We start from the raw sequence: 16,740 nt of genomic DNA on the forward strand, positions 1-16,740 counted from the left end.
GATTTTTAACATTTTTGAATATACATATGTATGTATAAGCATATGCTCAAATGAAGCATTCAAGAATACATTTATTGAAAAAAAATCAGCTCGAAGGCTGTCAACCTGGTGTTTTTTGACTAATGCAGTATTTAATTTGTAGTACATCGTAGGTTTATTGTAAAAACATAGGCCGGGCTAATTTTAAGAAAGGATTAGTTACTAACTAAAGTAGCTTAGAAGTATTGTCCAATATGTAAAATGTTGAGATAAAAACATAATTTTATTAGGACTAACATTGAAGTGACATTTTCAAAACTGCAGCAATACACAACAAGCTAAATAGTAAAAATAAAAACAAATAACCACAATCGACTTAACGGCGGAAACTGTTTTCAAATATGGCTTGCTACTGATCAATCAATTTTTGGGTATCGTTTCAAGCCTTTTGAAAACAAACATACATATCGCTACTTAAAGGTGAAAAGGTGCCAACCCCCTTTTCAAAATTTAGTATTTGATGCAGAATGTCAGATAATGCGAAACTACATCAATTTTTCGTCCCCCTGAACAATTTCAAAGAAGGACATGGCACCTTATCATGTTTAGGTATCGATATTTGAAAATAGAATTAATAGCAATTAATAAACACATTTGCTTTTGTTTTTGATGTAAACTTTATGTTGTTTATTTGATTTATTGACTAATATATGTATTTTTTACCTACGTATCTAAGTGAAAACTTTATTTTTTAAAAAGTACCTACTAGGTCAAAAAACATATTTTTGCCAATTGTTACCAATACGAAAATTTTCCTTATCCAGAAAAGAATGAGCTAGCTCGATTAAACGAAATTTTTGATGGTCAGCTGCAACTGTTATTTTGCTAAATGATTAACATTTTTGCGGGACACGAATGCATGCATGAAAAAACCGGCGACGAAGAAGAAAACAAATACAGAGCCCCTAAATATGTTTGAATAAAATATAAGCATATATAAAAACATAAATAAAAATCAAAATGCCATCCTGTGCATTTTAAAGCAGCGTTTTTCTGTTTGTTCCGGTTTTAGTTAAGTTAACTGCACCTTTTTCTGTTTTGTTTTGATTCTAATTTTCTTTAATTTTTTTCATTTCTGTTTTGTTCGCCGTATTAAGAAAAATAATGTATAAATAAAATATGTTTCAATATATTCTTTCATATTTGAACGAAACTTGAACCTTCAACAACAATACATATGTATGTATGTGCGTTACGTTATACTGCATCTCAAAGCAGGGTTGCTATCCAGTAAGTACGAAGACCCGGCAATCGCACTCTCTTACGCCACTGTGCGTTTCCCTTAAGTCACCAAATTTTTAATGTACTTATGCTTGCTGTATTTGTACTGATGTAGTTTCCGCCTCATAGTAACGCACGATTCCGGTAACTATGGCCTAACAATTAGAGATTCATCAATCATCAAACCTAACTAGAACCGGTTGTAGCAAAAGTCGATATTTGTAGTGAACGTACATATGTACGTGTCCTTAAGTGATATTTCGATGTAGACATTGGCATGCATATTTGCTTAAAAGTTTTGCTACAGTTTAAAGACCATGTCATTAATGGAGATGTTAAATGGAAAGAAGTTGTAGGGAACTGTTTTAAAATTCAGAAATGAAGTACAATCGGACAAACCGAAATTTAACGGCGCACAGTGTTTTTTTTCGGTTTGAGTGATCAATAATCTATAACTTTTAACAGGTTTAAATTTTTCTTCTCGTTTTTTTGTGCAGAAGTAGAAAACTGTCTATTGATAGCGATAACAAAAATTTTTCCTTCAAAAGTTACCCCAAATATAAAAAATATAACAAATTATATGTACATATATATGTTGCCAAATCTCTTAGATCAAAAAAACTTATTATTTTATGGGAAGAGACTTATGGATTTATCTATAGCAGTAAAAAATAAATAAAAAAAATAGACTGTAAACTGACCCGAAAAATAATTTAACATGATACAATTTTTATCCAAACTTCAAGATCTTCGAAAATGTAATTTTTTTGCATTGCAAGGTTTCATGTGACTATCGTTAAATTAATGAAAATTGTTGATCAGATTACAATTTTTAATTACGTTTTAAATTTTACCATGTAAAATCAGCTACAAATTGGTTAGAAATCATATTTACTCATATTAAAGTTGATCAAAATTTTTACATCTTTCCATATTTTTTTGCCCACCTTGAAATTTTTTCAACTACAAGTGACAATAAAAAATATTAATTTTTAAATTTGACTTTGCAAAACAATAAAAAGTGATTTAAAAATATTTATACCAAAAGATCTTCAAGGTCTGCCGCAACTTCCTTTACCGTTTTTTTTTTTACATTGTGTTGAAGTGATGCTATTAGAGCATCGGAAGATATCAGTAATTTTCATTAAATCACCGTTTTGGTCAAATGCGCAATTACTCGAATTACTCGCACAGATTCCTTTTTAATTGTTTAATCAAAGTTAACCATTTTTTTGTCTAAAATTGTAAGATTTTTTAATTTAAAACCTTTTTACATGAAAACCCGCACTTTCTCGCAGCTAGTTTATATATAGACGGTACTTTGGCGAAACCACGTATCTCAAAACACTATCAAGCAACATTCTCTTACAAAAAGACGCTCTATTAATAACAGAAAATCATTTTTAATCACTTTTTTTCTGAATATTAAAGATTAACTGGATCACAAATTTGCGTTTGGTTTTTGTTCCACGGATGCCCCTATCCATTGGCCATGTAGAATCGCCCGCTGATTCCGAAAATCGAGCTAATTTTTTATTCTATGGATATGTTTTCGAGATATTTTGAATTTACAGTTATTCAGCTTAAAACAAAAGGTGATTCCACTTCGTCACGTATATCTTACGAAAAATTTTAACAATCTGAAAATGAAATACTACGAATGAAAGCTAAGCGATAGGACTGATAGTTTCTGAAAAATTAATTAATCATTCCATTTTTTTTTTTGATAAAAAAATAAAAAAAAATTTAGCAGGAGGAAAATTTAAAAAATAACAGGCTCCGTGTGAAATTTTTTCACTTGTGCTAAAGCCTGTTCTCTTACAAAAAAATCAAGTTACTAATGAAGAAAATAATTGGATAAATAAAGAAGTAATGAGTGGTCAAATGAAAATGCGCAAAGACCCTTGTGCACAAGTGCGCTCGGGTATAAAAATGACTTTTTGCAGTTAATCAACAATCTGTACTCGAATAGCTCGTCTGAAATTGGGCCTTCGTATCCAAGAATGTCTGGTTTAGTCCATTGTAATTCCATTTAACTTCTTGTACTGCCTTTCAAAATATTTATTGATAAGTTAGTTTAGAAGCAAACGCATCAGCACTTTGCTCTAAGTTGAAATATTACTTAACATGGCCCGAATTATCGACTTTTAATACGTTTCATAATTTTCCCTACTATAACAAACTGTTAAAATCTTACATGATTGTACAAAAACTTCAATTTCAGCGTATTGGATAAAATAAAACCTAACTTCGCATTATGTAACTCTTAATATCTTATTAATAGTTATTCATTTAACTGTTATTTATGTATGTATATTTAACGTTATATGTATAATGCTATGTTTGTGTTATGAATTTCTGAGTTTACGATATTTTTTTGTTTTTGTTTTTATTTTATACATTTTTATTGCTAACTATTTTTATTGCCGTAAAAATGTTAACCTATTGACTACTACTATTATGGACTGTTTGAAACACATACATATTAACACGATTATAATATCCACCAGCCTTTAGTATACCCAAAATTTTTATTAAGCAGTACCATCCGTGCCGTATATAAGGTATATTGCAGCAGAGCGGTAACATTAATTTAACAAAACATTAAACTAGCGAAGACACAAACCTATCTAACGAGAACTTTTTAAAGAAAGCTTGCAAATTATCTGTTAATGATATTCAATATGCTATGCCGCATCGAAATTTTGATAACACTCTGTTAACCTTATTAAAAGCATTCGGATCTGAAATTAAAATGTTAACCGCTAACTAAAGCAACCCTCGAAATAATTACTTTAAACTGTTAAACAATTTTAACATTTTCGCTAATGTAATCATAATAAAAATTTTTTCTTTTTACGCACCTACAACTTTTTAACATGATACTGTTACGTAACGCTTACATATCGTAAATGGTAAAATCTGTAAAACAACAAATAAAAAAAAACACTCACACACTAAAACAGCGCGACCGCTATCGTTTGCGGGTGCGCGCCTCGGATCGTGGTGAGCCACCATCCTATGCCGATGTCGATGTTGAGTTAGACGTAGTTGACCGCAATAACAAGCCGCCAATATGGGATAAGAGCATTTATGGGCCAATACATATACGCGAAAATGTCACTGTGGGTACGGTTGTAACATCGGTGAAGGCAAGGTTTGTATCTACTCCTGCTCTGTTGTTCACAAGCATCGACAAGCTACATGCATACAGATGTATGTATATGTCTCTTGTAATTCTTACCTGTATTTTAAACATAACCACTTTGTAACTAAAGCTTGTTGAACTTTCTTTCATACTTATAATATGCATACATACAAATATAAAAGATAAATCTCCATTTCATAGATACTAACTTTTTGGTAGTCCTAACTTTAACATAATGTAAAATTTTCTAATACAATGTTAACCGATATTTGCAAGCTACTAATGGCAGCTTTTGTGTGAACGTAGAGGTATTTTTGTGGAGAAGTCCCAAAGCAGGGACATTTTTGCTGGAGCCAGGCCGTATGTTGAATATGAAGCCAACACACCAATTTACAACTGCAATGCTGATTTGGTGGTAAATGTGGTGTAATGTCTTTTTCATTCTGGCATCGGTGTCCTTGCTACCAGGTTTCACCAACATCGCAGTACGTTCACAATAAGTTTTGAATTTTGAAGCAGCCTACACAAAACTAAAAAAAAGAAACAAAAAGAGAAAATTACCGTTGCAAATTAACTCTCCTTGCTATCAACGTTGATTCCTGACTCCAAAGAAAACTTACCGCCTTAGATACGTGATTCCTTCATTTCCTTTAACACAATAAAAAATTAAAAACAAGCGAAAATATTTTCCGCCCCGTAGCCATCGCCTAGATATGGTGCGGTCACCTTATCAATTCTGCTTACACAAAAATTTACATTGTACACAAAAAATAGCCTAGCTGTCTACAAAAATATTACATACATCTAAGCAATTGTTTTATTTTTCTTCGAAAAGTATCAGTTCGCTGAGATAAAGCCCTCATAACAAAGGTTGCTTACATACTTACATAGGTGGAGTTTAGCGCTATTAGTCGGGACTAAATATATAAACAAGAAATATATGAATGTTTAGATTTTACTGAGGAAGTACATATGTATGTATTCACATAATATGTTACATTTGACTGTACTAACCAGGCATCAGGTAATTGATTTCTCTCTTGTGCTAACTTGAAAAAATGTTAAAAAACATTTGCATTGAATGCTTTGATTTGTATAAGCTCTACATGCATTTTAAATGTTATAAATTAAATGCTAAAACCGAATAAACTTTAAGTAAATATTTACATACATATGCAATATTTTACCTATAACTGCACACGCTTATTTAAATTGAAGACAATAATCTATTCAAAGAAAATATACATATATTTTTATTTTGTGTTTGGTGTCATTGGTTTTTATGTTTTACGTAAACGCTTGTCAATGGAGATGCAAGACACGTAAAAAATCAAAAGTTGAAGTATATTATACCTGTAACAATACCATCGTAAAGTTATTATTGTATTTTGTTTACTAGATTTCATTCCTATTATTTTTATTAGTTTAATAGTTCATTTCCACCAAGCCTTAACCGCAGTTTATGCCTACTGAAAAAAGGAGATTACAACTCGAAAGGGGTAGTTGCCCATATTAAGGTCAAGCAATTGAAAGCAAAAAGTAAGAAATAAACTTTGCTAATCACCCCAAGTTAACGTTATTTGCACCTACCTGAGCTCATAACTGCAGTTAATCTCCCGGGGGAAATGGGCTATAAGACATATCGGCACCATCAGGTTAAAATACCTTCATATGTACTGCACTCATTTCATAAAAAGACGCACAAGATTTCGAATGTCAGCGTTTGGATGTGCTCATATAAATATCTAAAATTTTCTGCATATTCAAACATTTGTTTATGAAGAACTAAATTTTATGTACTTTGTTTCCAGTTTTTGAAACAAAATAACAATGTTGGAAATCATTTTGCTTTCGTTTCGAAAAATGTGAGCTTTGTTTCATTTAATACCAGAAAATATTGAGATGGTATTGTTATTAGAATAATAACTACATACCTTGTAGTATTTGGCTTGTATTTCAAGACACTCATAAAGTTTGTCGAGGTCATAAAATACAACTAATTTGTATTAAAAAAAAGTAATTTCTAAAAAAGAAAACCACAACCGACTTCAACGCTCTTATATAAATTTAAAAGTACCGCTAGCTTCTTCATGATCCATTGCTCGGAACTTAGAGTGTCACCTTTACTATAAAAAATAATGATCGTAAACGGTTTCTGTATTCTAAAGTTACCCGGTTTCATGTATGTTACATAAAAACAAAATATTCCGACGAAATGATAACCTCCTCTTTCTTTTTTTTGAAGTCGGTAATTTAAAGCTCAACCCAGAATTACATCGGACGACGGTGAGAGTAAACACAAGCTCTGATCCAATACTTTTCGTGTAAAATCCTGTAAAAATGTCAAACAGTAAAATTACTCTCTGAATTGAGAGTAAAAAGTGATAGCCCGAACACAATGAAAACGACGAGCTACGGACCACAGCCGTTGAATTATTTTAACACGTACTCTTATGTAGATAATTATTTTGCCGACGACAGGGCTACGCGACAACGGTGGTTGTGGCCAGATTAGATCTATTTCTATTTTTCCACCGACAGATAAGGTTCTTCCTCTTTTTTTATGTCAAAATCATACAAAGTTCATGATGTCACCGCCGCGTTCAAAGAAATCATGTCGTTCTCTTCACAACTCTCCAAAAATCGTTCTCATTTGCAGGATTTTGGAGTACAGGATTAAATATCCTGTAACTTCCTGCAAGTTCATGTAAAAACCTGTGCGTTTATGCAGTACTGGATCAGAGCTACAATTGCGGCGCACGACGACTTCCGTTAGTTGTAATTTTCATTTGAAAATTATCATTAAAATTAAATATTTTTTCGGTACATGCGTGTAGAAATGCAGATTAGCTGAAAATATTAAAGGATGAAAACATTGCCAAACTTGTGAAAATAATAAAAATTACTACAATCAACACCCAATAAATATTGTGCCGTCCCCTGTGGGCAATAAAAATAGAAATAAATTTAAATTAACGGGAAAACGTCGGCGGTAAAAACGTTGCCGCCGCAAATATGAGCCATTCCATATGCATTTGTGAGTTTTAATTTTGACAGCGGTTAACCACCGACCACTTTACCGTCGCCCGATGCAATTCTGGGTAGAGCATAAAGTGGAAAATAATAAAGCTTGACATCATTTTTTATTTCGGTTGGATTTATAGCTTTTCCTTTGCCACGTGCTTTTTTTTTATACGAACGCTAAGAAAAAATGTAAAAATTTCGGCTCCTTTGATTTTAATAGTTTTTAATGCCTATTCCATATAAATGGCTGTAGTGAGTTAAGCGTGGCATAAGATCATCTTATCGGACCAACTATTTTAATCGAAAATTGAAACATTGCATAGAAGATTTGTTTTTGATTGATATTCGTGGTTACGAGACCAACTTTTTGGTTGAGTCGCTTAGAGTTGTCAAAAAGTTAAACAAGAAATTTGACTTGCATATTAAAATATTTTAAAACAAATTTATCGCTATTATGCCGTTTATTTTAATTTTTCATTCTATCTTATAATAAAACAAATGTATATCTATGATTTTATAATACTCAACTTTAAGGGCTAGGATCGAGACAAAAACTACGTAACTTGTTTGCTATAAATAAACTAAGAAAATTATTTGCACTGCCTAAAAGAGAAGAAAAATATTAATCGAAATAATTTTTTTGCTGTTCACAATGTATGTGATTTTTTGCGTATTTTCATTTTAAAAGGCAACTTTTTGGTACCTAAATTTTATTTTTAATTAATTGATTTTTGATATTTAGCATTAGTTTTAAATGAGAAAGATACACGCATAATACATAGTATATATATATACATAGTATATGTATACATAGTATATATATATATATAAATAGTATATATATATACATAGTATATATATATATACACATATATATATATGTATTTATCTATGTATATATGTGTGTAAAAGAAAGTGCATCTCAACGAAAAGTCAACGTTGTCTAAGCTTTTTTATTTGAATCAATTAACAACAATTTTGGGTAACTCTTTTTTCGTTTAGTCGTTGGTGCTTTTGATTCATTTTGGTTAATGGTTTACATTTTTAAGCATTTACCAACTAATTATAACTCAGCAAATTATCAAAGTTCAAAACTACGTATATGCAAAAATATATATAATTTTTGTTTTTTGCCTTCTTTTTTATAATTTCACATAAACAAATCGTTACAAACCGAAACAACATTTTTGCGACGCTTCATTAATCAAAAAACAAAACCAAATACCGATAATGAATGCTAAATATTTTTGATTGAACGATTTGAAACGGCGCATCTAAAATGCTCCTAAACGAATTTATATGCATATCTATAACCATAATGTGTATGTATGTGTGCATCATACAGCGCGAAACATATAAATTAGAAGCAATGGCGCAGGACAAAGGCTATCCGCCGCTGTCGCGTACCGTCGAGGTGCAAATCGATGTGGTCGATCGCGCCAATAACCCGCCCGTATGGGACAATACGGTGTATGGGCCGATTTATGTTAAGGAAAATATGCCAGTTGGCGGGAAAGTCGTCTCGATCAAAGCCAGGTCTGTTTAAAAAATTTGAGAACTAAATTTATAAAAATTACATATGTATATGTATGTACTATGTAGCACATCAGTAATTTTTTGAGAAAAAATATTATATCCTCTTATAATAGAAATATTATTTTAGACCAATTTATTATTATACGTAAATACATATGTACACTTTTTAAAGTGATCACTTTATAGGAACATATATGTATGTATTTTTGAATGCCTTATATATTAATATTCTATTATTACTTGCGTATAATATGTAATTTCCACAGATATCTGCGTTTTATTTTACTTAAAGTTGTTATTTATAATTTGTTTGAAACTTTTTTATTTCCGCCCAATTCATTTGTATGTGTCTGGACATTGCGTAGATGTAAATTGCACTTTCCCGAATCCTATTAAATAACTACGACGCATATACATATGTACATACATATGTATGTATAACGTAATTAAAAAGTACGAATTTACTAACGGCAACAATTTAAAGTTGTAAAAGGTGAGGTAAAGTTAAATTTAAATTTACAACTAGTTAAAATCACCTTCAATGTAGGGTTTGAAAAGTATTGTCGAAAAAGTAAATTTAAAAACTTGGTTTTAAACGATGCAAATAAAATATCTAAATTACGTTTACCTTCAATAACAATACTGACACCAAGTATCTAATGGCGATCTCTTTTCTACCGAAAAATGTTGCCTTCTCATTGCCCTCTACGTACAATTGCTAAGGAGAGGGCAACCAAAAGACAACATTTTTTGAAGAAAGGAAAACACCATAAATCAGCCCTGGGCAGCGTCCGCGTGGCGGGCGACTTCGCGTATACATACACGCTCTGCTTGAAAAGGCAGCGAAAGCTTCATTCAACTGCACGACTGTGCAAAAATCGCGACTACTCCGTGCATGTATGTATGTAAAGAGTACTATCTAAGAGCCAAGGAGTACTCCAAAATTAACCACAATTCATATGTATAAAAAATATGGTCAAATTAACATTGCGATGTCCTGGGCAGGACCATATACTCCATCTCTGCATTACATCAGAGTACGACAAAACTACTCCAACATATTAACAATGGCATTGTTGATATATTTTTTCGTTTGTACACACTTTTGCCCTTCACTTGACAGATGCTTTCTCACACTTAATAAAAAACAAAAGCAACAAGTAAAGAAGTATAAGTTCGGGTGAAACTGAACTTAATATACCCGGCGCAGGTACCAAATATCGTGGTTTCAACTTTCCCTGAACTACCTTTGCACGATAGATAGGGATGTTTACCCGATTTCAAACGTTTCTGAGTAAATTAGCGTCCGCATTGAAATATCGGAGTTTCTGAAATTTACCGTTATACGGGAAGCGGGTGTAATTTTAGTCCGATTTTAATAATTTTCAACAAATTGTTTTTCGTACCAAGGTTATTAAGTGCACCGAGTGTGGTAGAAATTGATAAATCGGTTACCGAGATACACAATTATGGTCATAAGTGGGCGGCGCCACGCCCATTATCCAAAAATTTTTAATATTCTGATTTTATGCTAAGCGGTTATTGCCATCATCGATTTTAAGTGAATTAGCTCCAGTAGTTACTAATTTATCGCAATTTTCGTTTCTGTAAATTACAGTTATATGGAAGGTGGGCGTGGTTATTTCCCGGTTTCAAAGATTTTCAACAGATTTCTTAGCTAGACCCTACACAAGCCTTGCACCAAGTTGGGTAGGGATTGGTGAAACGGCTACTGAGATACAGCATTTTATCATAAGTGGGCGGTGCGATGCCCATTTTCCAAAAATTTCATAATAATATTACTTTTTACCACAATTCTACTCCACATACTAATTTTCAACAATTTGCATCTAGTATTTACTGAAATATCGTAGTTCTTGAATTTTTCGAAAATACCGTTATATGGGAAGTGTTTACAGACCATTTCGCCCATTTTCAATACCAACCTACCTGGTATAAAGAGTAACCTACATACCAAATTTCGTTGAGATATCTAAATTTTTACTCGAGTTATCGTGTACACGGACAGACGGACGGACAGACAGATATGGCTTAATAGACTTCTCTTTTCATTCTGATAATTTATGTATACATTTGTCTATATCTATCTCGATTCGTTTTGGCTGTTACAAACAACCGTTATGAGAACAAAGTTAATATACCCTTGTGCACAAGTGTGCTCTGGTATAAAAATAAAAAATTACATGTTGCCTCCGAAGACATTCGAACCCGAACATGCATGGAGCTAACAAATAGCAGCGAGCATACTTACACGTTCAGCTACATCCAGACATGCAAATGTGCTCCTGCAAAAAATGCGACTAATACGGGATGATTCCGGGAGCAATCGCAAAGGAACATGCGACTAATACCACTTTTGATCTCTTTGTATGGAATGAACTGTTCGCTTTTGTTCGAGCATGTCCTCCGAAGAGAGCGACTTCACTTAAAAAAATAAAATAAAAAATTTGCGCCAGCTGCGATTCAAACCAGAGCACCCTGGTTTGTTAAGTTAATACTCTCTCTTTATGCCAGCGCCGCACATGAAATGTCATTGGCTAAGTGCGTACATATCATACAATCGTTAATTGTACCCATTGGAGATGACTCGGGGACTAATTGACCTCCAATTATATCCGTAAGGAATGAGTCGAGACTAATTAATCTTTTATAATACCCGTTTGAGACTAGTTGTGACTAATTAATGCCCAATTGCACCCGATTGAGATTAATCTCGGGATACTCTCTTTAGAGATTAGTCGCAAAATTTTTTGCAGGTTTTTGTAAATACTCCAATATACCACAAATAGACTACATGATCGAAAGAGTTTTGCAGGGGAACTTCGCACGCACACAGTGACATTAATTGCACGTACACTACAAAAATGCTCTGCCGAGGCTGCCCACTTCTGATCTAAATGCATGCTACGCACTCAAGTGTCATATAACAAAACTTGATGGAACTTCAGAGCATGCTCAGCCTAGTCTGACGCATCCTCGGCTAACTTGTCCAGAGTACAGAAAAAAATTAAGAAGACGAATTCCAGTTGTGAACGTCCTCGCCAAAATGTTCGTCGTGCATGGCTGTATTAAATATACATCATTTTATAACCCAGTAGATAATTTCAGAGTTAGAAGCCCTTCCGAAAGGCCTTCCTGAGAGTCAAGAGGCCTTCCACTCTACATTCCTTTCTCCTTTCTTTTTTGTATGGAATGAATCAATTGAAGGGCTTCTTCTTTCGCTACCCATAGAAGGCCTTCAGAAGGACTTTTATAGGACGTACTTCAGAAGGTATTTTGGAGGAGTACATTGAAAGTTGCTTCTTTAATTTATAAAATTCATACATCGTTAAAGTATTTGCTTAAGGTTTATATCAAATATGTGTTATTGCAACTTAAAATGTATATTGAAATTCATTTGTAATGCTAAATAATATAAATTTGTGCATTCGCGTAAATTGTAAATGGACAAGCCCTTCTGCAGGGAAGCATTTTTCATCCCTTCATTGGTAGGCCTTCTAGAATAACTTCACTTAAGAATGCCTACCTAAATTATCTTCTGGGAAATCATATGTTCAAACAAACAAACGACAGCACTGGCTACGACGAGGGAAACTTTAGCAATGTGTTTTGCAGTTATAAGCAAATCCTGATATAATGTAGCAAAACGGAATTTAGATTCGTGTTCAGCGACCCCAAAAACATATAAAACACCTGGTCTGGTTTTATTAACCTTTCATCGATTTTTTTTTTGTGGTCCTGCGTAGTTGATTTTTTTCTTGAGCTTCCTTTTAGATGCTAAATTTCGAATACTCATAACTCTGGTTCTATTAGAGGCACACATTCAGCTCTGGAGTAATTTTCAAGAGCATGTTATAAAGAATACATTATTTTAATCCCTGATGTTTTAGCTAGTTTCGGAATTACAGCGAGCGGGTATTGTTTCAGGTCGGATAAAACACTACAGTAACTCTAATTGTGATATATTTTCTTCTGAAAAATACCCAACAGATATAGCTATTTTGACCATATACCTATGAATCTTTGCATAATCACCAAAATCAAATTTCCTGATTGTACAATAAAATAAGATCGAATTTAAAAGATGAAACTTTAAAGACTTTATCATTCTTTCGGAAATATTATCAAAAAAAGTCAACCTAATTAAAAGTAAATACATAGATTTTCTAAATTCAATCGTCGATTTTCCATATCAATTTTGAATATAACTATTCAGAGGAAATAATTTGATTTTTTTTCAGTCCCGCAAATCCCGCGGATGCGCGGGGTTGATGACCTCGATCCCGCAAGCTTGCGGGATTGTGATTTTTATGCGGGATTTGATTCCCTACTTACAACCATGCAGAGGTGGTAAATAACACTGCCCAACTAAATTCCGTTGAGTAAAATATTGTAGCCGATTCATATAGAATTTTTCCCGTAGAATGCGGTCTGATGGTAAAGATATTGGATTGGCTCTAGTCAGGTTTAAAAGTGCCGAAAAACGCGTTTTTGAACATTTTTGAGCCTCTGTAAAACAATAAATTGAAGGAAAACACCTGCCTGTGTGGGAGGATATGAAAGCCTAAACACTGCCCTTTAATATTCAAAATCAAAAAATATTTAGCCAAACTATAAATTGTTGACGTTTATAGTTACTAGGGTTCATTAGCAGTGAAAAGTATGCTTGTAAAAACCGAAATTGTGCATACCCACAGAATTGCATACACTTTCCAGTGATTTAGTTTTTTTTTTTTTTAATTTACCAGCCTAAATGACAGTTTACGGAAAGTCTGTAGTTTGATGTGCAATTTGCTTCTCGTCAATCAATTAGTGTTTAATTTGCATCATACCACAAATTAATGTTGTTATCGTTAGTAATCTTTTACATTTGCCGTTGGTTTTACTCGAAAAGCTCGTGAATCTTAAGTGTCCTTTATACCACCCATATCCTCTCCATATTAAGCGCACTCCCTTTACCACATCACAATCATTTCCGCCAAGCACCGTCAAGCACAAACATAAACAATACGCACTCGCGCACTTTCACCTACGTACATACATAAATATGTAGTATGCACATCTATAGCTTACATTATACCATTTATTAAGTAAGTAATTTGCTCGGTGGCTAGAAATTAGCACAAGCACACAACCAGGCCTAAATGCGGTTGGTATACAAATGTATAAATAAATTTTAGTGGCATCCACCTGCACAAGCATTCACACTCGCAATTTTTGTTTTAAACTAATTCACAAATATGTACCCGTGTGCACATATACGTATGTATATATGTATAAGTATGTGAAAATTCGTAACTACAACGCATTATGCGACAGAGCATATTTAATCTTTTCCAGAACCCACCATTTTCAAACCTCTCCTAACTTACTTGGGTAAGCATAGCTTACTACCACGCCCATATGATGAGAGCGTTGAAAATAACGCTAATGATACCTTTTTATTACACTCATACCCCTGACTTTTGATATTTATCTCCTTTGTAGCTTTGTTGACCCGCAACCCCGTGACCCCACTAACGTCTCCTTCAAGTCGTCATTCAAGCTTTTAGCTCTTAATTAATTAAAGAGGCATTAAGATATAACTCACCTCGTGTTGTGAGTATCAACTCATGCGGCCGTATGTATGTATGCGTTTTGTATGAATAACTACCCAGTACGGAAGGTTTAAATATCGATGTTCAACAAGTTCTTTACCCACCACAACTACATAGTATGTAGAGGATGTGACTTTCTTCCTTGGAACGAACTGTTGACTTTAACATGGTGATGTCCTAGACATCAGTCAATTATACGACTCTGCATTTCATTTCGACTACTTTAAAATGCATTTGGCTTAAAGCACTTCAGTGTCAGTATGTTTCGTTTGAAAACGTTTCCGTTCTGCACTTCACAAATGTTTTTCATATTTCCAAGACACAAATCAACCTTGTATTATCATTTTCACATGTTGTGTCTGTTGGGGTTCAAACCCGGACCCTCTGGAAGCTAACAAGTAACAGCATGAATCTCTGCACGCTCAGCTACAGCCAGACATGTAAATGCGCATTCAAATGTCCAGTGCGGATTGTGTGCAAGCAGCAAGTCGATTGTCCGACTCTGCATTTGATTTCAACTACTTTAAAATACATTTAACTTAAAGCACTCCAAAGTCAGTATTTTTTTTTTTGCAGATCTCTTTTCATGCTGAAATAGTTAATTTTCCATAGTTAGATGATATTTCAACTAATATTGAATTATTTGCAAAGATATGTATCAAAAGTGTAAGCATTTGGTTTATCTCAATGAGGCTGCTAGGTGATTATCAGGGTTAGAATTTTAAGGCACTAAAAACTTGAAAAAATCCAAAACGAGCTTTGAGAAAAAACAAAAAAAAACATTTATTTTTTAATTTTGTTATATACTTCCTTTATGTGCATTGTATATGTCCAATTAAATATATAAAAAAATTTATACAGTGGTCAAAAAGTTATAGCCGAACCACATTTTGTTAAGTTTTAACATATTATTTTTGTTGTTATTTAATTTTGGTTATTTATTTTATAAAAATACTAGTGAACCCACATGGCGTTAAAACGCCCAAAATCGAATTTCAAAAACCTAAGAAATATTCCAAATGTTAGTCAGAGGATATAGCGATAGGAGTGCAATATTTCATTTAAATCCGTGCAGCTGTTTCTGAGCGAAGAGAGGTCTCGCATAGTGTAGGTTTTTAATTTCATCAGATTTCAAAACACCCTATATCGATGTTTTTATATTTACATATATATTTTCTTCTGAAGTGAAAACATAAAAGTGTATCGCACATCTATAGGCCAAGATCTTAAATTTTACCTCTCATTTTTGAAATTCGAAAGAACGGTGCAAATCGAATGACTATCACAAAAAATGCCTTCTTATATAGCAGGGGTGGGCAAGGCCGAGGTCGAATAGAGCCACATGTAAATTCTAAATGCTACAAAGAGCCACACAAAAAAAAAACAACAAAAACAAAAATTGTATTTTTAAATAAAATTATTATTAGAAATCAAAAACATTAATTTTATTATAATTCTAATGTACGTAAGATAAGTATTAAAGAAAATTCAAAAGATCCCTGTCCAAATTTTCAAAATCTGGTTTTATGTCAGTTAGAGGCATTAGTAACAGTTCTGTTAAATGTTGGTTAGTTAATTGTGAACGGTATTTTGACTTTACGAATTTCATTGTAGAGTAGAAAGACTCACAGTTATACGTTGTACAAAAAATTTAAAACATACGGCTCGCAGCTGTTTTCAACAGCGGATCTTTATATCTGGTACATGTTGCCGGAATTCCAGTAATGGCAAAGCTTTATGTTGCATTTCCAGTGTTTTTAATTCCAAAAACTCCAACTCTTCTTCGCTTTTCTTAAAAGGAGTATTTCGGATATTGTAAATTACCTCAATTATGTTACATAAAAAAAAGGGTTAATGAAGTACGTTTGCAAATCGGCAAATCTTTTTTCAAAATCTGCTTTTAAATAATGTAGTTTTGCGACATAGGGGTCCAATTTATCCTCTTTGACATGTGCAATATTTTTTTCTAGCCATGGAAAATAATGAAATATTCTTTTTTTTATATCATGTCTAAAAAGACGTAGTTTAATATTTTTATTGAGCTTTGTACCACGATTGTTTATTAGGAAAAATTGAAAAAGCAACAAAGTCTAAGCGGTAGAAGTTATAGCACTATTTCGGAGATCACCACATCTCCTCATCAGACTTCTTTTT

General features: G+C 33.0%; 1 protein-coding gene across 6 annotated transcripts in view; it reads left to right on the top strand.

The window, feature by feature from the left end:
- LOC108364849 (neural-cadherin-like) overlaps positions 1-16,740 on the top strand; it is a 539,754-nt gene that overhangs the window by 418,689 nt on the left and 104,325 nt on the right. For 5 of the 6 annotated variants that reach the window (XM_017618702.1, XM_017618720.1, XM_017618729.1 and 2 more), the window contains one exon: positions 8,778-8,968. In XM_017618702.1, the coding sequence (XP_017474191.1) occupies positions 8,778-8,968 (191 nt within the window). Of the gene's footprint in view, positions 1-4,226; positions 4,418-8,777; positions 8,969-16,740 lie in introns of all 6 variants that reach the window. The other variant, XM_017618713.1, reaches the window with a different exon arrangement.

This window comes from Rhagoletis zephyria, unplaced genomic scaffold, assembly GCF_001687245.7.
Source record: "Rhagoletis zephyria isolate East Lansing unplaced genomic scaffold, Rhagoletis_zephyria_1.1 Rzeph_scaffold_00034, whole genome shotgun sequence".
NCBI classification, from domain to species: Eukaryota; Metazoa; Arthropoda; class Insecta; order Diptera; family Tephritidae; genus Rhagoletis; species Rhagoletis zephyria.